The 26,177-nt window shown below is 46.1% G+C and overlaps 1 protein-coding gene across 3 annotated transcripts in view; it reads left to right on the top strand.

The window, feature by feature from the left end:
• TASOR2 (transcription activation suppressor family member 2) overlaps positions 1–26,177 on the top strand; it is a 236,780-nt gene that overhangs the window by 118,337 nt on the left and 92,266 nt on the right. For all 3 annotated transcript variants that reach the window (XM_029617192.1, XM_029617191.1, XM_029617193.1), the window contains one exon: positions 15,969–16,766. In XM_029617192.1, coding sequence (XP_029473052.1) covers positions 15,969–16,766 — 798 coding nt within the window. The remainder of the gene's footprint in view (positions 1–15,968; positions 16,767–26,177) is intronic.

The following is a 26,177-nucleotide window of genomic DNA, read 5'->3' as shown; positions in this document are numbered from 1 at the left end:
TTTTACTCTTTTTTTCTAGCCTTTTCCTTTTTCGGGTGAGCCTTCCTCTCAGGGGGCTGGTTCCCTTAGGTTGAGGTGGACCAGCTGAGGTCCAAATTGTTCATTAGGGTGTAAATCTGGTGGTCCAGATCCCTCCCCTCACGAGGCCAGTCTTGCGGCTTTCAGCCCTTTTTTCTTCTTCAGGGGTTTCTCTCCTTATTGCTTAGTGGCTGATCTGAGCTGGACAACTCCTTTCAGCTCTAGGAGAGGAACTTCCCTGCTATTTTTTGTTAAAGTTTAAAAAAAAAATAAAAGAAGAAGACGACAGGCGGCTGAGTGGTAAGGCTCTGGGGCGACTCCTCCCCCCCCCCCCCCCACCCGGATTGGGTGCTTCTCACTACCGATGCCAGTCTCTCTGGTTGGGGGGCGGTCTGCGAGCGGCAGTCGGCCCAGGGCACTTGGTCGGCAGTAGAAGCCTCGTGGACTATCAATCGGTTGGAGACCAGGGTGGTGCGGCTGGCACTTTGAGCCTTCCTCCCCCTCGTTCAGGGTCGATCGGTCAGGGTTCTGTTGGACAATGCGACGAAGGTAGCTTACATCAATCATCAGGGCAGCACAAAGAGCCAGGGGATGGCCCTGGAAGCTCAGGAGCTGTTTCTCTGGGTCGGAACTGTACTTGGTTCAGTTAGCTGCGACTCATATCGCGGGCGTCGACAACGTCCAGGCTGATTTTCTCAGTCATCAGAGCTTAGATCCAGGCAAGTGGAAATTGGCGGATTCCGCAATGTGGCTCATCCGGAAGATGTGGGGTTGTCCTCACATCGATTTGATGGCAACTCGGCTCAATGCGAAAGCTCTTCGGTTTTTCAGCCACAGGAGGGAGTACGGGGCCGAGGGGGTCAACGCTGTGGTAGTGTCTTGGCCTCGGGGGATCTTGCTTTGTTTTTCCTCCATGGCCTCTAGTGGGCAAGGTGTTGTGCCGCATAGAGAAACACCCCAGGAAGGTGATCCTAGTAGCTCCGGAGTGGCCACGTCAACCGTGGTTCGCAGATGTCATCAATCTAGCTGTGGACGGTCCACTGCGGCTCCGTCAGGGTCCCGTATTTTCCGACCAGGCAGATCACTTTTGTCTAGCGGCTTGGCGTTTGAGAGGCGTCGCTTGAGGCTGAGAGGATATCCATAGCCGGTGATCACTACGCTTTTTCAGGCTAGGCGGCAGTCTACTTCCTTCTCTTATGTTTGTGTTTGGAAAGTGTTTGAGGCTTGGTCTACCGACCGAGGGATACAGGCGGTTCGTGCCTTGATTTCTCACGTCTTGTCTTTCCTACAAGAGGGTTTAGCTAAAAGCCTTGCTTTTAATTCTCTTCAGGTGCAGGTAGCGGCTCTCGCCTGCTTGCAAGGGAAGATTGAGGGTTCTCATCTGGATGTACAGAGGTTTCTGCGGGGAGTAAGAATTTGCGTCCTCCGGTGCAGAAGGTCTGTCCTCCCTGGAACCTTAATCTAGTTCTGCGAGTATTGTGTGATGCTCCATTTGAGCCAATTCGGAGAGCGACCCTTAAGAATTTGACTCTCAAGGTTGTGTTCTTGGTGGCCAGGAGAATTTCTGAATTGCAGGCCTTGTCATGCAGGGACCCGTTCCTTCAAATATCTGATTCTGGAGTCACGTTGCGTACGGTTCCTTCCTTTGTCCCAAAGGTGGTCTCTGCCTTTCATGTTAATCAGACTATCGAGCTCCCAGCGTTTACAGAGTTGGATGATTCTGTGCAGCATGCTCGGGAGAACATAAGACCAAGGGTCCATCAAGCCCAGCATCCTGTTTCCAACAGTGGCCAATCCAGGCCATAAGAACCTGGTAAGTACCCAGTCTGTCTCATGCTACTGTTGCTAGTAAGAGCATTGGCTATTTTCTAAGTCAACTTAATTAATATCAGGTAATGGACTTCTCCTCCAAGAACTTATCCAATCCTTTTTTAAACACAGCTACACTTAAGCTGTTGGATGTCCGCAGGGCCTTGGTTCACTATCTCAAGGTTACTAATGATTTCAGGAGGTCTGATCATCTTTTTGTTTTATGGAGCAGATCAAAGAAGGGTACCCATGCCTCCAAAGCAACTATTGCCAGGTGGCTTAAGGAGGCTATTGGGTCGGCGTATATTCTCAAGGGCCGTCAAGTCCCTGAGGCTTTGTGGGCCCACTCGACTCGGGCTCAGGTGGCTTCATGGGCGGAGGCTCAGTTGTGTCTCCACAGGAGATTTGAAGGGCGGCAACTTGGAAATCGCTGCATACTTTTGCAAGGACTTACTGTTTGGATTTGGGAATTTCTGATTCCCAGTCTTTTGCTTGAAGGTGTTTTGCGAGTGGGACTCTCCAGTTCCCACCCTCTCTAGGAAGCTTTGGTACATCCCAGGAGTCTGGACTGATCCGAGTACGTACAGGGAAAAGAAAATTGGTTCTTAACCTGCTAATTTTCATTCCTGTAGTACCAATGGATCAGTCCAGAACCCACCTGGGTTGGAGGGGGGTGAGTCTTCCGCTCAGCTATAATCCTTTCAGCATACTTCTGTTCTTGGTTTGTTCATAACTTACCGAATTTTTTTACAAGTTTTTTGCAAGTTTTTATTCAGTTTTTTGCACGTTTTCAGCTTGGGTACAGATTAATACTGAACTACTGCAGGTGGCACCAGGGCTTATCAAGCAGTGTCAGCGAGGCTTTTCTCTGTCTCCATCTGCTGGCAGGGATGAATAAACCCAGGAGTCTGGACTGATCTGTTGGTACTACAGGAGTGAAAATTAGCAGGTAAGAACCAATTTTCTTATGCTGACCCTTATGTAAAAGTTCTTGAAATAAACAGAATTGTGAAAATATACTTTTTCCAGAGTGTTAGTAGCCCCTGAACTCACATTAGTCTCTGTGCACTGTGTGTGGACTGGAAGGCCTGGTGAGTTATACCATTATGGAAAACACATTTCTTGGTACCATCCAGTGCAGTTTTGGTTTTCACAGGCACCACTTTGTTCCCTGCTTTCTGTGAAAGGATCCGAGCTCTAGCTTCTGGTTGTTTTGTTTTTTTTAATTAAGCTACATTTCTTTGCTCTGTCTGCTTCTGGAAGTAAACTCTGATTTCCCGGTTTTATAAAACTTTCTAAGAAGAGAAGAGAGACTGGGTTGTAGATGACTTTTCTTATGCACATCTCATTTGGAAGCCTTGGCAGTTGGACTGAGCTGGTTATATTTCATTTACATTAAGAGCCAGTCTGGACTTGCTTTGTTTCCCATTTTCTGTGAGGGAATTGAACTGCTTTCTAACTGCTTTTAATAGCTAAATCTCGTAGAATTTAGCATAGATCTTCCGTCTCCTTCTGTAAATAAATTGTGATTTCACCTTCCCTCTCTCCTGCGCCTCCCTGCTTCCTGATGCTTTATAGACTGATCCCTAACTAGGAACAGGAGCGCCTCAAGTGCTTGCTCCTTGCAGCCACTTCTGCTGCTTTTGAGGTAGCCGACTTGCAATAGATACGAGGGAATGGTGCAGAGCAATAGGGCAGGGCTGCAGAACTCATGCACTTTGGCGTTGCCCCATCAGTGCTCAGCCTCCTGGGTTAAAGAGAGAACTTGGCAGACTTAGAGTTGAGTTAGGGTGGGTTAAAAAAATAGTTTCAGGAACTACATTATCCAATATTGCTGGCAGACTTCCTCCCCTTTTTGTAGGCATCTGTCTTAATGCAGTCTCAGAGAGAACTTGGACTGTGGATCACAGGCAGTTGCCAACTCATGAAAATGATTTTTACTGACAGTGCCAGATTTTTACTAACAACCTAACTTTTTTTTAGAGATATTTTACCATCACCATATTGTGCACAGCTGGACTTACTATGTTAAGATTCACTGAGCCATAGTCCCCGACTCTCAGATACTACAGCCTGGCAAAGCCTGAGCCCCTGGCACCAGAACGTAAGATATGTCATACTGGGTCAGACCAAGGGTCCATCAAGCCCAGTATCCTGTTTCCAACAGTGGCCAATCCAAGTCACAAGTACCTGGCAAGTACCCAAACATTAAATAAATCTCAAGCTACTATTGCTAATTAATTAATAGCAGTGTATGGATTTTTCATCTGTGAACTTATCTAAACCTTTTTTAAACCCAGTTACACCAACTACTGAAACCACATCCTCTGGCAATGAATTCCAGAGCTTAACTATGCGCTGAGTGAAAAAGAATTTTCTTCTATTTGTTTTAAATGAGCTACTTGATAACTTTATGGAGTGCCCCTCTGGTCTTTCTATTATTTGAGAGAGTAAATAACCGATTTACATTAACTTGTTCAAGTCCTTTCATGATTTTGTAGACTTCTATCATATACCTCCTCAATCGTCTCTTCTCCAAACTGAACAGCCCTAACTTCTTTAGCCTTTCCTCATAGGGCAGCTGTTCCATGTCCCTGATGATTTTGGTCGCCCTTCTCTGCACTTTCTCCAGTGCAACTATATCTTTTTTTGAGATGCGGTAACCAGAATAAATTGCACACAGTATTCAAATTGCACACAGTATTCAAGATGCGGTCTTACCATGGAGTAATACAGAGGCATTATGACATCCATAGTTTTATTTGCCATTCCGTTCCTAATAATTCCTAACATTCTGTTTGCTTTTTTGATCGCCATAGTTTTATTTGCCATTCCATTCCTAATAATTCCTAACATTCTGTTTGCTTGTTTGATCGCCATAGCACACTGAGCTGACAATTTCAATGTCCACTATGACACCTAGAACTCTTTCCTGGGTGATAACTCCTAAGATAGAACCTAACATTGTGTAATTTCAGCATGGGTTATTTTTCCCTATATGCATCACCTTGCACTTGTGCACATTAAATTTCATCTGCTATTTGGATGCCTAGTCTTCCAGTCTCGCAAGGTCCTCCTGTAATTTATCTCCAATCTGTTTGAGATTTAATTACTCTGCATAATTTTTGTGTCATCCGCAAATTTGATCACTTCACTCATCGTACCCCTTTCTAGATCATTTATAAATATATTAAAAAGCACCAGTCCAAGTACGAATTCCCAAGGCACTCCACTGTTTACATTTTTCCACTGTGAAAATTGACCATTTAATCCTACTCTCTGTTTCCTGTCTTAACCAGCTTGCAGTCCACAAAAGGACATCGCCTTCAATCCTATGAGTTTTTAGTTTTCTTAGAAGCCTCTCACGTGGGACTTTGTCGAATGCCTTCTGAAAATCCAAATACACCACATCTACCAGTTCATCTTTGTCCACGTATTTATTCACCCCTTCAAAAAAAATGTAGGAGATATGTGAGGCAAGACTTCTCTTGGGTAAATCCATGTTGGCTGTATCCCATCAAATCATGTCTATCTAAATATTTTGTAATTTTATTCTTTACAACAGTTTCCAAGATTTTACATGGCACTGAAATCAGGCTCACCATTCTATAGAAATGAAACATAGAAACTTAAAAATGACGGCCCATCCAGTCTGCCCAGCAAGCTTTCACACTTGTTTTTTTTAACTCATACTTATCTATTACTCTTGGCCCTTATTAGTAGCTTTTTGGTTCTAGTTACCTTCCACCCCCACCATTGATGTAGAGAGCAATGCTTGAGCTGCATCTAAGTGAAGTATCTAGCTTAATTGGTTAGGGGTAGTAGCCGCCGCAATAAGCAAGCTACTCCCATGCTTATTTGTTTACCCAGCCTATGCAATTTAGTCCTTGTTGGTTGTTGTCTGAATATAAATCCTCTTTTCTTCATTCCCCACTGCCGTTGAAGCAGTGAGTTGCGCTGGATATGCATTGAAAGTGAATTATCAGGCTTACTTGGTTTGGGGTAGTAACCGCCGCAACAAGCAAGCTACTCCCCCGCTTTTTTGTGAATGCAAATCCTTTTTTTCCACATTTCCTCTTGCCGTTGAAGCATAGAGCAATGTTGGAGTTGCATTAACTGTGTGAATGTTTATTGAATAAGGGTATTTCTCTCCAGGTATTAGCTGTTATTCCCGCAATCCACCCCCATGCCTCTTCTCTTCATTCACATCCTCTAGACTTTATGGATCCACAGTGTTTATCCCACACCCCTTTGAAATCCTTCACAGTTTTGGTCTTCACCACTTCCTCCGGAAGGGTGTTCCAGGCATCCACCACCCTCTCCTTGTAGAAATACTTCCTGACATTGGTTCTGAGTCTTCTTCCCTGGAGCTTCAAATCGTGATGCCTGGTTCTGCTGATTTTTTTTCCAACGGAAAAGGTTTGTCGTCTTTGGATCATTAAAACCTTTCAAGTATCTGAAAGTCTGTATCATATCAACCCTGCCCCTCCTTTCCTCCAGGGTGTACATATTTAGATTCGTCAATCTCTCCTCATAAGTCATTCGATGAAGACCATCCACCTTTTTGGTCGCCCTTCTCTGGACCGCCTCCATCCTTTCTCTGTCCCTTTGGAGAAACGGTCTCCAGAACTGAGCACAGTACTCCAGGTGAGGTCTCACCAAGGACCTGTACAAGGGGATAATCACTTCCCTTTTCTTACTTGATATTCCTCTCTCTATGCAGCCGAGCATTCTTCTGGCTTTAGCTATCGCCTTGTCACATTGTTTCGCCGACTTCAGATCGTTAGACACTATCACCCCAAGGTTTCTCTCCTGCTCCGTGCACATCAGCTCTTCACCCCCCATCGAATACAGTTCTTTTGGATTTCCACACCCCATATGCATGACTCTGTACTTCTTGGCATTGAATCTCAAGCTGCCATATCTTCGACCACTCTTCCAGCTTTCTTAAATCCTGTCTCATTTTCTCCACTCCTTCCGGCGTGTCCACTCTGTTGCAGATCTTAGTGTCATCCACAAAAAGACAAACCTTACCTTCTATCCTGTCCGCAATGTCACTCACAAAGATATTGGACAAGACCGGTCCCAACACCAGTCCTTGTGGCTCTCCGCTTAACACCGCTCTCTCTTCAGAGTAAGTTCCATTTACCATCACACGTTGTCTTCTGTCCGTCAACCAGTTTGCAATCCAGGCCACCACCTCGGCACTCACTCCTAAGCTTCTCATTTTATTCACCAGCCTCTTGTGCGGGACCGTATCAAAAGCTTTGCTGAAATCCAAGTAGGTGACATCGAGCTTTCTTCCTCGATCCAATTCCCTAGTCACCCAGTCAAAAATGTCTATCAGATTTGTCTGACAGGATCTTCCCCTGGTGAATCCATGCTGCCTCTGGTCCAGCAATTCTTCCGACTGTAGATAGTTCACTATTTCTTTCAGCAGCGACTCCATTACTTTTCCCATCACCGAGGTGAGGCTAACCGGTCTGTAGTTACCAGCCTCCACTCTGCTCCCACTCTTTTGAAGCGGAACCACCACCGCTCTACTCCAATCAATAGAACATAAGAACATGCCATACTGGGTCAGACCAAGGGTCCATCAAGCTCAGCATCCTGTTTCCAACAGTGGCCAATCCAGGCCATAAGAACCTGGCAAGTATCCAAAAAACTAAGTCTCTCGTTTCTAGGGATCTATTGAACAGGTCATGCAGCGGACCCACCAGCACATCTCTGAGCTCCCTCAGTATCCTGGGATGAACCTCATCAGGCCCCCATGGCTTTGTCCACTTTCAGTTTCCTCAGCTCTTCCCATACATTCTCTACTGTAAACAGAGTTACATCTACTCCACTCCCCTCCAGTTTCTTGTTAACTAGCGACGGTCCTTAATGTCTGAAGAAACATCCTGAGCCTATTAGCCAACAATTTAAGATTGACATTAATCAAAGATATTGGTCTATAGGAACCAGAGAATGTCTCATCCTTCCCAGGTTTCGCTAAAACAGTTATACCCGCTAAATTGGCAGCCCTCGATAGACGAAGTAAACATTTCTTTTTTTTTTTTTTGCGTTTTAATGTTTATTAAATGAAACAGATGAACTTCAGCACAATGAGAACATATATTTATTTATTTATTTGCATTTCTTATATACCGGCATTCGCGATGGGAGTCGCATCATGCCGGTTTACAATAAACAGGGTGTGACAGAAGGATAAATACTTAAAACACTTAACATTAACATGTGATAGAATAGGAAAATAGCAGTTACAATAAAACAGGGACATAATGCAACTTGGATTGAAGAGAAGGTGAAAGCGAAATTAACAATGAGCTAAAAAAGAAATAGCCCAGGTAATAAAACCTGCCAAATTAGAAAAAGAAAAATACATTAAGGAGTTGTCCAAGGTTGTTGATTACTCTGACGGAGTTGAGTTGCTTGAATTGAAAGTAAGTTCAGTTGGTATCTGGAAAGGCTTTCATAAATAACCAGGTTTTAAGTCTTTTTCTAAATGTAGGAAGACAGGGTTCCTGTCTCAGTTCTGGTGGGGTGGAGTTCCACAAAGTCGGTCCTGCAGTAGAGAAGGCCCTGTCTCTAAGAGTCATATGGTGAAAGGTTTTGGCAGGAGGAACCTGTAGTGAATCTCTGTAGGACTCTCTGATAGGTCTGGTGGAGGTATGTTTTTTAAATGGGATTTGGAGGTTAAGCGGAGAGAGTTGATGGAATGCTTTGTATATGGTGGTAATGGATTTATATAAAATTCTATAGTGCACAGGCAGCCAATGTAAGTCTTTGAGGATCGGAGATATGTGGTCTCTTCTTCTTGTGTTTGTCAAAATTCTGGCTGCCGTGTTCTGAACCATCTGAAGAGGTTTAGTATGGGAAGACGGGAGACCTAATAGAATAGAATTGCAATAATCTAACATTTCTATAGTGCCATGACACCATAGAAATGTTACTAGAAACATAGAAACGACGGCAGAAGAAGACCAATCGGTCCATCCAGTCTGCCCAGCAAGCTTCACACTTCATTTCACTTCACTTCACACTTCTTTTTTCTCATACTTATCTGTTTCTCTTGGCTCTTAGTAACCTTTGGTTCTATTTCCCTTTCACCCTCACCATTAATGTAGAGAGTGTTTTGCTGCCTGCTCTTTATACACGTCCTCTAGACCTGATGGATCCACAGTGTTTATCCCACGCCCCTTTGAAGTCCTTCACAGTTTTGGACTTCACCACTTCCTCCGGAAGGGCATTCCAGGCATCCACCACTCTCCGTGAAGAAATACTTCCTGACATTACTGTAAGAAATTTACCACTAACATGCTGCCATAAAATAAACTATCATTCAAATGCTGCTAACTTTTCATTATTATACTCCCACCCTCAAACCCCCCCCTCCGAATCCCTGTGATGACCGAGTATTGATACAGAACATACGTGTATATATAGGTACATATGTGTCGACAGAGACGAAGAACTGAGCCAATACAAAGCACACGGACCCCAAGAAAAAGTAATAGGTGAGAATACAACACCCTAGTAAACAATATTATACCCCCATCAATCCTGCCTTCATCCCAGTCTTAGAATTCCCAGGGAGGACCACACCCAAGACAGGACCGGCGCAGCACTGCCCCAAGTAAACAATCATATGGATGGCTTAGATTTCCAGTGTGTGTAGGGTGCCACATTTTCTCAAATCTGACCACCCCGTCATTGTGCACGGTGGTTAAATTTCCCATTTAAAACACCCTGTCAAGCCTGGCACAAATATCTCTCCATGAAGGAGCAGTAGGCTTGCGCCACCAATAAGCAATTTCGCACCTAGTTGCCGTGACCACCTGCTGAACCCATCGCTGAAAAATCTCTGTCCCCACTGCTGTTGGTGTACATAATAAATGCACTTTGGGATTCTAAGGAACCTGGACACCTCCCAATAATTAAATGAAATCAAGCACTGCATCCCGTAGTTTCCCAGTTCCCAGACATTCCCACCACAGGTGTATAAATGTGCCTCTAGCCTCAGGGATCTGTATTGGGACCCCTACTTTTCAATATATTTATAAATGATCTGGAAAGAAATACGACGAGTGAGATAATCAAATTTGCAGATGACACAAAATTGTTCAGAGTAGTTAAATCGCAAGCAGATTGTGATAAATTGCAGGAAGAGCTTGTGAGACTGGAAAATTGGGCATCCAAATGGCAGATGAAATTTAATGTGGATAAGTGCAAGGTGATGCATATAGGGAATAATAACCCATGCTATAATTACACAATGTTGGGTTCCATATTAGGTGCTACAACCCAGGAAAAAGATCTAGGAGTCATAGTGGATAACACATTGAAATCGTCGGCTCAGTGTGCTGCGGCAGTCAAAAAAGGAAACAGAATGTTGGGAATTATTAGAAAGGGAATGGTGAATAAAACGGAAAATGTCATAATGCCTCTGTATCGCTCCATGGTGAGACCGCACCTTGAATACTGTGTACAATTCTGGTCGCCGCATCTCAAAAAAGATATAATTGCGATGGAGAAGGTACAGAGAAGGGCTACCAAAATGATAAGGGGAATGGAACAGCTCCCCTATGAGGAAAGACTAAAGAGGTTAGGACTTTTCAGCTTGGAGAAGAGACGGCTGAGGGGGGATATGATAGAGGTGTTTAAAATCATGAGAGGTCTAGAATGGGTAGATGTGAATCGGTTATTTACTCTTTTGGATAATAGAAAGACTAGGGGGTACTCCATGAAGTTAGCAAGTAGCACATTTAAAACTAATTGGAGAAAATTCTTTTTCACTCAATGCACAATTAAACTCTGGAATTTGTTGGCAGAGGATGTGGTTAGTGCAGTTAGTATAGCTGTGTTTAAAAAAGGATTGGATAAGTTCTTGGAGGAGAAGTCCATTACTTGCTATTAAGTTCACTTAGAGAATAGCCACTGCCATTGGCAATGGTTACATGGAATAGACTTAGTTTTTGGATACTTGCCAGGTTCTTATGGCCTGGATTGGCCACTGTTGGAGACAGGATGCTGGGCTTGATGGACCTTTGGTCTGACCCAGTATGGCATGTTCTTAAGACACTGAAAAGGATCATAAAAGCCAAATTAATCAGAACAGGCACACTGTCCCTCAGGGAAGGCCTCCAGCCATCGACACTGCTTCAGTGTCATCTCCATCCGAATTCCTTCACAGTCTTCTGTCTCCCTTTGCCATCTGGAGGTTTCTCTCTGCATCCTGGATCTGGAGTCTGTCATAGGCTGCTGTACAGCAATTCCAGCTCCAGTTAACAACGATGTAGACTCAGCAGCAGAGAAAGCTTCATAGCAATAGTAAGTACAATGCCGAAAGGATAATAACCATTTATAACTGACATCTTCCCATCCTAAAGCATCAGTCACCACCTTTAATTCTTTTCTTTTCTGCAAAGTCTGAAGAGATAAATCATTAAAAATGGTAATGTCCATGCCCCACCAACAGATTGACCCTTTTGAGAGAACATAGAAACATAGAAACATAGAAATGACGGCAGAAGAAGACCAAACGGCCCATCCAGTCTGCCCAGCAAGCTTCACACGTTTTTTTCTCTCATATTTATCTGTTTCTCTTAGCTCTTGGTTCTATTTCCCTTCCACCCCCACCATTGAAATATCTAGCTTGATTAGTTAGGGGTAGTAGGGGTAGTAACCGCCGCAATAAGCAAGCTACACCCATGCTTATTTGTTTTACCCAGACTATGTTATACAGTCCTTATTGGTTGTTTTTCTTCTCCCCTGCTGTTGAAGCAGGGAGCTATGCTGGAAATGCGTGATGTATCAGTCTTCTCCCATGCCGTTGAAGCAGAGAGCCATGCTGGATATGCATCGAAAGTGAAGTATCAGACACATTTGGTTTGGGGTAGTAACCGCCGTAACAAGCCAGCTACTCCCCACTTTGTGAGTGCGAACCCTTTTTTCTTCTCCCCTGCCGTGGAAGCAGAGAACTATGCTGTATATGCATTGAAGGTGAAGCATCAGGCTTATTTCTGTATAATCTCTTCTTTGGTGGTGTAATCGTGTATGCAGGTCACAATATCTCTCGCTCGATTAGGCTGAATTTTACCCAGAGACCTATGGGCCCTTTTAACTAATACTTCTCTCTTTTCTTCTGAATTTCTGACGATAGAGAGAATCGCAGTGCATATGGATTGTACAATTTTTCTGCAGTTGGTGAATTTATCATTTTCTGGCACTCCATGAATTCTTATATTACCCTGGCGTGATCTGCTCACTAAGGGGTAGATTTTCAAAGGGTTACATGCGTAACCCCCGAAAACCTACCCTAAACCCCCCTGCGCACGCCGAGCCTATCTTGCATAGGCTCCGCGGCGCACGCAAGCCCCGGGACGGCGTGTGGGGGAGTGTGTCGTGGCTGGCGCGTCATCGGGGGCGTTCCGGGGTCTCCGGACCAGGACCTGGACCATGGCGTGCCGGCAGCCGGCCTGGCGCAAGTTACGCCTGCCTTGGGCAGGCGTAACTTTTGCGATAAAGGTAGGGGGAGGAATTAGGGCCGTGGGGCGGTTTAGTTAGGGGAAGGTGCGGGGGGTGGAAGGAAAGTTCCCTCTGAGGCCGCTTCGATTTTGGAGCAGCCTCGGAGGGAACGGAGGCAGGCTGTGCGGCTCGGCGCGCAGGCTGCCGATTTTGGGCAGCCTTGCGCGCGCCGACCCCGGATTTTAAAAGATACGTGCGGCTATGCGCGTATCTATTAAAATCCGGCGTACTTTTGTTTGCGCCTGGCGGGCGTACTTTTATAAAATCTACCCCTTTGTCTTCAACTTTGAGGGCCAAATCTTGTTTATCCTTCTGAAGCGTTTATATGTCAGACCGCTCATTTGTCGTTTCATGCCCCCAGTGCTCCACATCAATAAGCCGTTGATTAAGCGCCTCCGCTTCCCTGTTCAGCTCACTCACGGTTTTCACCACCTCTGTCTTCACCGCTGTAATATCTGCCTTCAGCTTCTTAAACCAGGCGAGTTGTTCCTCCCGACTAAATCCTCCGCTTCCAACAGCCTGTGTATCGAGCTTTGTAACTGTGTCAGCGTTGTCTGCTTTTTCAATCGGTGCCATGTCAGGATCGTGGCTTTCTTTTAAATCTGCTGAGCTCCCAGAAAAAGAGAACTCCCGAAGATCTGTAACCTCCTTCCAACTCGCCATACTAACACGTCGCAGATTATCACACTCGTGATCCAATCGGGCTGGTAGGAGTTAAGAAAAACACAATTATGCAGTGTTGGTTGTGGGAGCAATGTGACTATGCAGCCATCTTGGTCAGGTGACGTCACTTCCCCATTTTTATGCATTTTATTCTTCATTCCTTTGCAGATCATTCTTAAAGTTCAGTTTGCTTTTCTGACTGCCGCCACACACTTAACTGAAGATTTCAACATATTGCTCACAAAATCCTGTCCTGGTTGATGCCTCTTAATGGAGAACCCAGCATAGTGTACCTGTAGTTGGGAGTTTTTCCCTCCTATGTGCTTCACTTTGCACTTTTGCACATTATTATTATTATTGTAGAGTTTTATATACTGTCGTTCGGTATTGCCATCACAACGGTTTACAATTCTAATATTTTGTTAAGATGGTTAGAAATTTTTCATAGGAAGTACATTCTAATGCTAAATTTTTAAAAGGTAACAAAGGTCTAAATATAGAACAGCAATTAGTAGGAAGTAGTAGGAAATATAGTATAACGTTAACTTGGTTACCCTTAACTATCAGTATTTAGCAAGGTTTCGCTTATGGGTTTAGACAAGTAGCATGGGTGTTTGTGATCTTTCAGAGTGGTCTGGGGTAGGTTAGTGGCAGTATGCGTTTTGGTAGGCTTTGGTGAACATCCATGATTTCAGTTCTTTTTGGAATGGTTTTTGGCTAGGTTGTAGTCTTAGTTCAGTCGGTAGTGTATTCCATATTTGGGGGCTTGCGAGGGAGATGGCGCGTTCATATACTGATGTCAGTTGGGTGGCTCGGCGGGGGGGGGGGGATTGCCAGGAGTCCTTTGTCTGCAGAGCGGAGGCTTTTTTGTAGTTTGTGTGGTTTAATCGCTTCTCTTAGCCAGTCGTTTCGTTCTTCATGTATGTGTTTGTGTACAATGGTTAATATTTTGTAGTCAATTCGGTATTTGATTGGAAGCCGGTATAGGGATGTAAGAATTGGGGTTATGTGCTCGTGTTGTTTGGTTTCGGTGAGTAGTCTGGCTGCTGAATTTTGTAGAATCTGGAGGGGGACGGGTGGTGGATAGAGGTAGTCCGAGTAGTAGAGAGTTGCAGTAGTCGAGTATGGAGAGCATGAGAAGTTGTAATACTGTTCTGAAGTCCTCTTGGGTTAGGAAGGGTTTTATGTGTTTCAGGGTTAGTAGTTTTAGATATCCTTCTTTTATTTTTGTTGTGATGTGATTTTTGAATGAGAGTTCGCTGTCTATGATGACTCCAAGATTGCGTGCATGAGAGATCAGGGAGATTGCAGTTATTTGATTCTCTATAATTAGGGGTGGTGGGGGGTGTTGGTTTGGTTTTTCTGTCAATTATTATCTGTTTTTTTGATGTTTATTACGAGTTTCAATTTGGTTAACAATTGTTTGTCATGAGATAGGTCGCTGTTTTCTTGTATGTTTCGTCCAGGAAGTTTTGAATCGGGATGAGTATTTGGATGTCATCTGCATACAGAAAGTGTGTTATGTTAAATTTCAGATGCCATCTCCTGGTCTTACACGGTCCTTCTGCAGTTCCTCACAAAAATTTGAATAGTTTCGTGTCATCTGCAGAGTTGATCACCTCACTCATCATTCCCTTCTTCAGATCATTTATGACTATGTTAAACAGTACATATCCCAGTAGCAATTCCTGCCCTACTCCACTAATGACATTTCAACATATGGAAAGTTGATAATTTAGTTCTACTCTCTGTTTCCAGCCTTTTAACCAGTTAACAGCAGGACACTGTCTTCTATCCTATGACTTTTTTACATTTTCTGAGAAGACTCTCATGGGGCACTTTGTCAAATGCTTTCTGTGAAAATCCAGGTTCACTACATCCACTGGCTCACCATTATCGAGATGTTTGTTTGCACCAGCATTCTCTGATGGAGCAATGTTCACTTTTGATTGAAAGCTGCTTACGCCGATAGACTATTGTCATTCTTGGTTGCAAGCAAGCCTTCCCGAACTCCAATTAACACGCCTCGCCAGCAAATATCCTACACAGCAGCTATATATATTGTTTAATGTATATATTGTATAATTGTATATAATTAACTTCTTCTATCTCTCTTTAATTCCTCCACCCCAGTTCAATAGTCCTTGTTAATTGTAACTGCTTCTCTTCATCACGTTTAATCTATGTTCGTTGTTATATCCATTGCACCCCTGTTCTATGTAAACCGACATGATGTGAGCTCTTCATGAATGCCGGTATAAAAAAACCTTAAATAAATAAAAAATAAATGAGTGCTTCTGATCAGACAGCTCCCTCGATCCTGCCTATGGTCTCGGATCAGGGAATGTAGCTAGTCCTGTGGTGGGATGGCCGAGCATTGTTCCATATGATTTATGGAGCAGCTCCTCCGATCGTGCCTGAAAGAGTAGAGCATTTTAGCAGGAGATTAGAACCACGGGAAGGGCAATTGTCGAAAGCAGTTTACCCGGTTTAATGGCCACCGGCCTGGGTAAAAGGGCTTTTGTGAAAACTGCCACCCCCCTGTATGCGGATAACCGTGTGTTGCCTTGTTCCACGACAGAAGGGCATTTCTGAGGGCAGGGAAAAGGTGGGGGACTACGTGCCAACGTTTTGCATTTTTAAAACGCTGTACGCTTTGAAGGGATAAAGTACCCACAGAAAAAGGAGGTGCAAATCTCTGTGGGGGTTTTCAAAGGGAAAAGCGCGCATGTGACTTTCCTTTGAGAACTGGTGCATAGTCATGGGGGAAGTGCTCATGGACCTGGTGACTACCCCCAGACACTGGAAGATGTATTTAAATTGCCTCTAAAATGTGTAGTTTGTTTAGCAGAATTTCATTGCTTGCTTTCTTTATGATAAGAATGACAACACGTAATTGAATAGGGTGAAAAATAGAAGCTTTTTATGCATTTTTTTTTTTATTCTTGTAGAACAAACATTAAAGAGGGAAACCAATGGGGAAGCGATTTCCTCCATGATGACCGTGCTTCATCCTGGCCTGCAGAATGCCTTGCTGAAAGCCAGACAGTTCCAGGGGGAAGCAGCAGTGAGTCCCGGCGCTCTGGTGGAAAAGAGCGTGCAGGAGTTCGTCCGGCTTCACAGGACCATCTCTCCTCCTGACACGCAGCTTGCCGGCAAGGACCGGTTAAACCTCGCCTCGGACAAGCCAGCGGACAGGTCGGGGCCAGTCTCTGCCGAAACCACGCTGTCACGGCTGCAGTCGTACATCGCGGATCCCAGCAGCTATGCGGTGGAGGTGTCGCAGGTGATGACGTCTTTACAGCCCCCCGCTAAAACCCCCGTGTCCCTGTGCAGCGGTGCTGACGGCCGCCGTGAGGCTGTCACCCCAGGGGCACCAGTGGGTCCTGCACCAGGTGGACAGGTTAAAGTTGCAGCTGGGAAAGCTGAGGCCGCTGATGGAAAGCATCAGTCAAGCCAAGGTGACAGAAGCAGCACGAAAGAAACGAGAGATGAACTAAATCCACGGAGGCAAACGAGCAAGAGGAAGGGCAGCATGGACCTGGAGGCGGGCGCTAAGAGGAGATGGAGCCCCCAGGACCCGCCTTCTGCAGCTGAGAAGGTTGCAAACCAGAAGGGGACTTGGACGAAAAAAATCTCCAGCCCATCCCCTTTGGGTTCCAAAAAACAAGGACATGACAGCACCCAAGATCCCAGGGAGACCACAGTTAAACTTGCACATGTTCACTTCCTGCAGAGAAGAAAAAGAGGTGAGCGCAAACCTAAGTGTCTGAGTGACAGAAATATGGTGTGAACATTTATTTATTTATTTATTTAGATTCTTTTATATACCGAGGTTTAGCAGGCTGCCTTCACTCCGGTTTACAATGTAAACAACATAATACATATAACAAATTCATTATGAACATATTGAAACGTGTATAGACAACTATTAACAATCTGGCGAAAGTCAGAAGTGTGAAAATAGGTATAACAGAGTACGACTTACCATAGGAATTGCAGTAGGAAAGCATGAATAGGTAAGCATTTAGATATATAACTTAAATGGAAACATGCTAGGATGTGTGAAAGAGGCTCATATAAGAGGTGAAATAGGAGAAGGAAGAAAAGGAGGGTAAGGGACTTAGGAGTCAAGGGAGGAAAAAAGGTAACAAATCAGCAAATGAATAAGGGGTTAAAGAGGAAATGGCAAGGGAAGAGGGAAGAAATAGGGCCATGGCTAGAAGAGGAAGTAATTCAGAGCATATGTGATTAAATTAACCAACTTCGTCTGGGAAAGTTTGTCTGAATAACCAAGTTTTCAGTTCTTTTTTGAAAGATTTGGAGTCTCTGATCGAGCTTAGATAGGCAGGTAATGAATTCCATGCTTTTGGACCAGCAATCGAAAAGGCTCTATTCCTAGTGTAGGATAATTTAGCAGAGGGAAGGGAGGGAATGACTAGGAGTAATTTGCTGGTGTTTCTTGTCGTACGTGGTGTTTTGTGCAGTTGAATCATGTGGTCATTGGACCAAGAAGGGAGAAAGCAATTATCAGTAGGGAATAGTGACTGAATGCATACATGGACAGGGGTGACGGGTAGCGGGCTGCTGCAGCCTGACACTTTGTTTGGAATAAGACATTCCCGCAGAATGATAAGACAGAGGGCATTGGCAGAGAGATGTTAGGATGCTGCTGATCCCACTCACCTCATCTATTTGTGTTTGGTTGTTGGCATCCAATGGCAATGATGAACAGTACATAAGCTCAATATGTAAATCCCGTTAGTATCGTGCCATCATGGAACTGGGTGTCCCTCCTCAGTTTCTAATGAGTCTTTCTTTTTTAGACATCTGTTTAGTGGCCATGGGAGGTTTCATCCCTGAAGTCACAGGAGTATCTATTTCGCACATCTGATTTTGGGCAGCGGCGTTTCTAGGAAGATGACAGGTTCCATCCATTTGATGAGTTTGTGCTCTTAGTTGGTGTTCATAAATCTCCATGGTCTTTCCCAACTACTTGGCGCTGACATAATCCCCTGAGGAAGCCTGTTACATGGCAAAACGAAGGCGTGCGTTGGGGGAGTCCAAGAGTGGAGGTCTTCAGGACTGTACGATACCAGCGGGTTTTACATTCTTTGAGTACTGTTCATTATCTCCATTTGCACCTAGTAGCCGAGTTATAATAGTGGGATTTTATCCCTCAGTCCAACGAACTGATGATTCAACCAATTTGGTTATAATATCTGTTATCTATATTTTAAAATGTGTATGAATGTGACAATTTTTATAAAATATTAAGGGGAAGTAGCCCAAATGTGATATGTATTAATATTGTGTGGGATTTGTTAGACGCTTTTTGTATTAATACTGTTAGTAAAACATTTTTAATCTTCTGTAATGTTCTTGTGAATAAGATTTTGTAGATAGGAGGGGGTTTCAACCTGTTTGTGTATACACATTTATATATATATATATATATATTATATATAATGTGTTTGTGTGTGTATGTATATATATATGTATAATGTATATATAAAATTTGTTAGAGAATTTTAACAGTTATAATGCTGATTCCCTGTACATATACCGCTGGGTTGTGTCTCCCTTCCAGCAGATGGTCAGAGAAAAAAAACTGAAAGGCACCCGCTCTTACACTGGTGTGCCACCTGCGATCCTTCAGTATTTTCTCTGACTCTAGCAGATGAGGCTGACAGAACCATGCGGTCCTGATCCTGTAAAAAAAAAAAAAAAGAAAAGAAAAGAAAGGGGTTTTTTGACTTAAATTTACCAGAAAGCCTGTTCTTTCTGAAGGATTCCTTGGCTACATCAAGCTAATTAAAAAAAAAAAAAAAGGTTAGTTACTTTTGTTCTTTGCTGAAGTTGGATAGGCCTCCCAAGTCACCTTGGTAGAGGCTCGGCTGGAGTGGGACGCCCCGATAGCTGCATTCCCGGAGCCCCGCCGACTAGTAAGTGGGGAGATTCACTGGTGGGCCGGTCCCTCTCCTCTCTTCACCCTGAGATGTACGCATTCCTCGGGTGTGCCCTGCAGTGTTAGTGGTCCCAGGGACGCCGGTTTTCCCCTAGTTGACAGCATTTTAAAAAAAGAAAAGAAACCTTTAGAGGTTTAAATTCTTGCCTTGCAGGTTCCAGGGGCTCCGGAGGGGCGTTTTTGGCACCAGATTGCTGACCTTACCTTCTGCCATGCCTCGTGCTCCGCTTGCGGAGAGCCAGTCAGATGGCTCTCCCGCGATGGCCTCTGCACTAGATGTCTCCCTGGTGGTGAAGGACCATCGGGGAGTGCCAGGGGAAGCCTGTCAGCACGTTCTCGAGGGGCGGATGCAGGGTTGCACTCCTGCTGCCCTCGGGCCGGGCCGTCCCCATCTAATGCGGGAACGGCGGCCATTTTGCCTTCCCCAGAGGGGAGGAAGAGGAGCTGGCTGCAGGGGGAGGGGAGATCCCTCCTACACTGTCGCCTCCTAATTTGAGCCCTGTGTGGCCTGCAGACCTAGGGCCTGCCTCTCCTCCCGATAAGGCCCCTCCCCTGGGAGGGGGGGCCTTAAAGAGTCAGCAGTCCTTCTAAGTTTGTGCTTCTAATGCACAAAGCTTTTTTAGAAGCGGAAGTTGAGTTGCAGGAACCGGTACCTCCTCCACCCAAGGTCCCCAGGCCATCAGGGGGATTGGATACCTCTAGGGGGCAGTCTGGCTGGAATGCCATCAATCCCTTGGGGTTTTCAGCTCCAAATCCACCGGGTCCTGGGGCGCAGGACCTTCTCCTTGGGAACGGAAATGGGGACGCTGATGAGGCCACCCCAGTGGAGGGGGATGATCCCAGGGTTCTTAGGCTGTTTCAGAAGGAAGAGCTGGAGCATCTGATTCCCAAAGTGCTGGAGAAGCTGGATATTGAGGCACCGCAACCTAGCGCTGAGGTTTCCAAAGGGGATCCGGTTCTCTCAGGACTTAAAGCTCCTCCGAAGGGTTTTCCTTTTCACCCAATGTTGATGCAGCTGGTGACACGGGAGTGGGAGACTCCCGAGGCCAGCCTCCAGGTGGGACGTGCTATGGAAAAGCTCTACCCTTTACTGGATGACGCCTTGGCAGTCCTTAAGGTGCCCAAAGTGGACGCTGCAGTCTCAGCTGTCACCAAACGTATGACCATCCCGGTGGCAGGGGTGACCGCCCTTAAGGATCTTCAGGATCGGAAACTGGAGGTCCTTCTCAAGCGCATCTTTGAGGTCTTGGCCTTATGCGTTCAGGCGGCGGTGTGCAGTAGCCTCATGCAAAGGGCGACCCTTAGATGGGTACAGCAGATGCTTACCATGCAGCAGTTGCCTCCGGCAGAAGCTGAGCAAGCTGATAATGTGGAGGCAGCGATGGCTTATACAGCAGATGCCTTATATCAGGGGTGGGCAATTCCGGTCCTCGAGGGCTGCAAACCAGTCGGGTTTTCAGGATATCCTTAATGAATATGCATGAGAGAGACCTGCACACACACTGTCTCAGTTGTATGCAAATCTATTTCATGCATATTCATTAGGGGTATCCTGAAAACCCGACTGGTTTGCAGCCCTTGAGGACCGGACTTGCCCACCTTAGCCTTATATGATCTTCTGCGGGCGGCGTCGGGCAATATGGCGTCTGCGGTTTTGGCCAGAAGTCTCCTGTGGCTACGCAACTGGTCGGCTGATGTTTCCTCCAAGACTCAGTTGGGCAATCTCCCATTTAAGGGGAAATTCTTGTTCAGAGAGGACCTGGAGGCCCTTATTAAGTCCCTAGGCGAAAACAAAGTGTACAAGTTACTGGAGGACAAGCCTAGAACTCCTAGGACCTTTGGTTCGGCTTGCCCTAGGGGCAGGGCCTTCTCTTCTTCCTATACGTCCCAGCAGCCGTCGCAGAGATCGCAGGCTTGGCCTTCTTCCTTTCGAGGCCACAGGCCTCCCCGGGACGGGGGTCCTCAAGGATCTTCCGGGGGTAAGTCCTAACAATGAAGGTGTGCTGGCCCACTCCTCAGTCTCTTTCTCGAGGAATGGGTCAAGATTACGTTGGACCAGTGGGGGCTAGGCATCATTGAACACGGTTACGCTTTGGAGTTTGCTTACCCGCTGCGGGACCTGTTTTTGATATCGCCCTGCGGGTCTCACGCGAAGCAAGCGGCGGTAACTCAGACTCTGCATCGGCTGGCAGCCCTGGGGGCCATTGTACCGGTCCCTCAGGAGGAGATCGGAACCGGCAGAACATCATATATTTCGTGGTCCCCAAGATGGAGGGCTCCTTCTGCCCAATTTTGGATCCCCCTAAGGGGGAAATCTTTACATACCTTTGCGCGAAGCATTACCGTTTGGACATCCGGGATCCGGATATCGACTGCTTCGGCAGCAATGTTCTCCGAGCGGGACTCTCCAGATCCCACCCCATTTAGGGTAGCTTGGGTACAACCCAGCGGTCTGGACTGATCCTGGTATGTACAGGGAAAGGAAAATTGGTTCTTACCTGCTAATTTTTGTTCCTGTAGTACCAAGGATCAGTCCAGACACCCGCCCTTGGAGTCTGGAGAGTCCTCTTGATATCGTTTTTTTCCTTTTGCAGAACATTCTCAACGAGGTAGCATTCCGGTTGCTTATAGACATGCTCCCTCCATGTACATAAGTTCCACATTATGCAGTTTCCTTTTTTCTTAAGTGGTTTGATACAGCCATTGGTTCTTATGTTAAAGGTTATGATATTTTTCATTCTGCTATGGTATGGGTTATACTGAAGGATCGTGGTGGTGCCGCAGGTGTGGGCAGGAACAGCGTGTGCGTGCCACAAAAGCATTCAGGGGTCTGTGTCAAGTATGATTGCATCGGTAGAACAAGCCTCACGGATGAAGGGTTTAGCAGTAAGGCTTTCCCTGTCAGCGTAGAAATGGCGGCCATTTTTGATTCCCTAGGAGTGTCGGCAGAAGAGGCAGGGGAATCCCCTCCTCAACTATCGCTGGCAGTTCCCTGTCCCACAGAGGGGCAGAGAGGCACTTGCACTGAGGAGGAGTTTCTGGTTCTGGTAGAGGTCTTCTACTGGTTTTAGTTTTCTTATGCGCAAAGCCTATTTAGCGAGATGCTGGCTCTTGGCCCTAGTCTCCATGGATTCTCGGCCAGTCAAGAGGCCTGAGCTGTTGAGAAGCTCTTCAGGCTGATGATTTTCAGTGCTGGATGTTAAACGGATCCGGGCCTAAATGCGCTGAAGGTGCAGGCAGGCTTTACTTAGTCGTGTGATAAGCCATTGCAGCGGTTCTTTCCTCGTGCGTGTAGGTGTGTGCGCGTATTCTCACTGCGTGGCGGTTGCATGTGCTGGGACCTGGGCGCATAAGGCTGCAACCTAGATTTGAGCGTGAATGTCTGCGACCTACACATATTTGTGCAGGTACTTGAGTTCGTATTTGCGCGGCTACATAGACTATACGAGCACGTATTTGCGTGCGTATGACCGCAACCTAAGACTAGGTCGCAGTCATACGCACGCAAATACGTGCTCGTATAGTCTATGTAGCCGCGCATGTATTTGCATGCGTCCTGGGGGTTGTGCGTGTACGTCCAGGTGGCATTGGTAAGCGCCTAGGAGGCCGCCTAGAGCCGAAGTTCAGGAGAGCTAGGCACCAGGGATCAACAGATCCAAGCGCCTTGCTATCTGTGAGGTGTGCCATCTGATAGCAATTCAGTCCTCACTCTCTCTCTCTTTCTCTCTCCATTTGTATAAATGCTGTTTAGAGGCTCAAAGCAATTTGACTAGTACAGCTTTTGCCCATTTTGGGACATCATCTCGACCTAAGGTGTCTCTGGAGGGGGGAGGTGACATGATGGTCAGTTCTCCTCCCTTGTTGCTGGGGTCAGAAGCTTCCCGAGAGAGGTTGGAGAGAGCAAGGTTGGGCCTATGGACTCTGGTATAGATCCATCCTTCTCCTGGGTGGAATGTTTCTAGGGCCTGCAGACCTTTCTGCAGGGGTGCCCAGCGAAGGTGAAACAACCTACTATGTAGGAATCACGTGCTTGGGCTTCCCATTTGTCAGTCACGGCGGGCAAATGCCGCAGGAAGGCTGTCCCTGGTTATGTGGAGGTGTGGATCATGAAATATCGGAGGATTCCGATGGGGAATTGGCTTTCTCACTTTTAGAAGAGGGAGAAATTGCATATGATTGAGAGCCGCTTTGGACTCTGGTCAGATTTTTCTTTTTTTTCACAGAGATGTCTTGTTGAGTTTGTTGGCTCAGACCCTGAACACGCTTAGTGTGGCCAGAGGATAATTTTAAGCATCCTGTTTCTTTTTCCCCCTGTCCAATTCAAGAGATACTGGATTTAAAGAAGGTAAATGCAGCTCTCGTGGTTCCCCGTTTCCCACAAGGAAACTCTGAGGTCAGACTCTGAGGTCCATCATTGCGGTGGTACACAAGGGAGAGTTCTTGGCACCTCTCGCCTTGATAGAGGCATATCTGCACATAGTCATCAGGCCGGAGCACAAGAGATTCCCGAGGTATGGTTCTAAGGGAATATTTTCAGTTTTGAGTCCTTCCCTTCGGCTGGCGACAGCTCCACGTACCTTCACCAAGGTGATGGTGGTGGAGGCAGCCGCATTGCAAAAGGAAAGTGTGTAGGTGTATCCGTATCTAGATGACTGGTTTATTCATGCAAAATAAAATGACCTCCATCGACAATTAGTAGAAAAGATACTGATGTGCTTGAAGTCTCTAGGATAGGTGGTGAACCTAGCAACGAGCCATTTAGTCCTCTTACACACTTTGGAGTATCTGGGAGCTCAGTTCAACACACTGGCAGAGAGAGTGTTTCTCATGGAGAGAGATTGCTGAAATTGCAGAGTCAGATTAGGCTTCTACTAGAGCTTTCGGTGCCCAGGGTCTGGGACTATTTACAGGTCTGGGTTCTATGGCATCAACATTGGAATTAATGCATTGGGCGTTTGCATATATGCGGCCTCTGCAGGGGGGCTCTTCTTCAGCTGGAATCCATTATTTGAAGAGTTTCATCTTCCTTGTCCATTAGAGGGGGAAGCCAGGGACAAATGTTTGTGGTGCTTACTCGCATCAATCTCGAACATGCTGCGGAATTGGAGATTCTGAATTGGATAATAGTCACCACCGATACAAGCCTCACTGGATGGAGGGCAGAGTGGCAAGATCAGTCTGTGCAGGGCCAGTGGTTGAAACGGGAGACCTCATGGTCTATCAATCGGTTAGAGACGAGAGCCGTGCATTTCATGTTGCTTGCCTGTCTGCCAAGGTTATGCAGCCTTCCAGTGCTGATCCTATCAGACAATGCAACGATGGTGGACTACATCAATCGTCAAAGTGGAACCAAGAATCACTTAGTGGCTTGAGAGGCCCAGGAGTTGATTCCCTGGGCAGAATAGCACTGATAAGGGAAGGTTACGCATTGGAGTTTGCAAGGTCAGTTTGGGATCTGTTCCTGGTTTCCCCATGCGGGTTGTTAGGCAAGCAGCTTACAGTTCGGGAAACACTGAGCTTGTTGTGGCAGCTGGGGGCGGTGGTCCCCATCCCTCGTGACGAGCAGCAGACGGGACAGTGTTCCATTTATTTCATCATCCCAAAGAAGGAAGGCACTTTACAGCCAATTCTGGACTTAAAGAAGGTGAATGCAGCACTCTGAGTTCCATGTTTTTGCATAGAGACCCTGAGGTCCATTAGTGTAGCGGTTCGCGCAAGCGAGTTTTTGGCATTGCTGGATTTGATGTAGGCGTATCTGCATATTCCCATTCAGAGGAACCATCAAAGGTTTCTGCGATTTGTTTTTTAGTTTCAGGCTCTTCCCTTCGGATTGGCCACGGCTCCTCGCACGTTCACCAAGGTAATAGTGGTGGTAGCGGCTGTATTGCATCAGGAAGGTGTTTTGGTACATCCTTATCTGGATGACTAGCTATTAGGGCAAAGTCCAAGGACTTCTGTTGTTGATCAGTGCAGAAAGTGGTCCGGTTTCTTGAAACGCTCTGTTGGGTGGTGAACCTGGCAAAGAGTCATTTGGTTTCTTCTCAGTCTCTGGAGTATCTAGGTGCCCAGTTCTACACACAACAGGACAAGGTTTTCTTGATAGTGGAGCAGGCTCAGAAGCTGCAGAGGGAGGTTTGGCGTTTGCTGATTTTGCTGATTCCCAAGGTATGGGATTATTTGCAGGTTCTGGGCTCAAATGGCTTCTACCCTAGAGCTAGTCCTGTGGGCATTTGCCCATATGAAGCCTTTGCAGGGGGCTCTTTGGCTCACTGGAACCCACTCTCAGAAGACTTTTTTGTTCCCCTTCCTCTCAAGGGCTTGGCATGAGACAATTCATCTTTGTGGCTGCTGGATTCCAAGTTGCTGCATGCTGTAGCATGGGAAGTTCAGGGTGCTTATATCAATCGACAGGGCGGGACCAAGAGTCGAACGGTGGCTCAGGAGTTGATTCAGTGGGTGGAACACCATTTGGAGCACTTAGCAGCATTGCACATAGCAGGGGTAGAAAACATTCAAATGGATTTTCTGAGTGGCAAACTGTTGGATCCTGGAGAGTGGGAGCTGTCGGATGCAGCAATGCAGCTCATCTGGGAGAGATGGGGGATCCTCATGTAGATATAATGGAGACTCGTCAGAATGCCAAGGCAATTTGGTTTTTCAGCCAGAGAAGAGAATTCAGGGCAGAGGGTGTAGATGCTGGGGCCCTGGCCTCAGGGAGTGCTGCTTTATGTTTTTCCTCCGTCGCCTCTAGTGGGAAAAGTGTTATGTTGGATAGAGAAACGGGGCGAGGTGCTCTTGGTGGCTCTGGCGTGGCCATGGCGTCCTTGGTTTGTGGATTTGGTCAATCTAGCCGTGGACCGGCTGATATGATTCGGTCAGATTTTGGGTCTTCTTCGCCAAGGTCCCATATTTTTAGACTCTGTTGCTCACTGTGGTCTAGCGGCATGGCTTTTGAGAGGAGGCGATTGAAGTGCAAGCGCTATCCTGAGGCTGTGGTAATGACACTCTTGCAAGAGAAAATCTACCTCTTATGTCAGGATCTGATGTACCACACATGGTGTGCAGCCTCTGGAAGCCTCAGAGGTGGATGTCTTGTCCTTTCTACAGGAAAGTTTAGTCAAAGGCTTGGCGCTAAACTCTCTTAAGGTTCGGGTGGTGGCTTTAGGTTCTCTTAGAGGCAAGACTGAAGGGG

The sequence above is a fragment of the Rhinatrema bivittatum genome, chromosome 9, assembly GCF_901001135.1.
Source record: "Rhinatrema bivittatum chromosome 9, aRhiBiv1.1, whole genome shotgun sequence".
Taxonomy (NCBI): domain Eukaryota; kingdom Metazoa; phylum Chordata; class Amphibia; order Gymnophiona; family Rhinatrematidae; genus Rhinatrema; species Rhinatrema bivittatum.
Note: the sequence above shows the minus strand (reverse complement) of the source record. Positions and strands in the feature narration are given on the sequence as shown.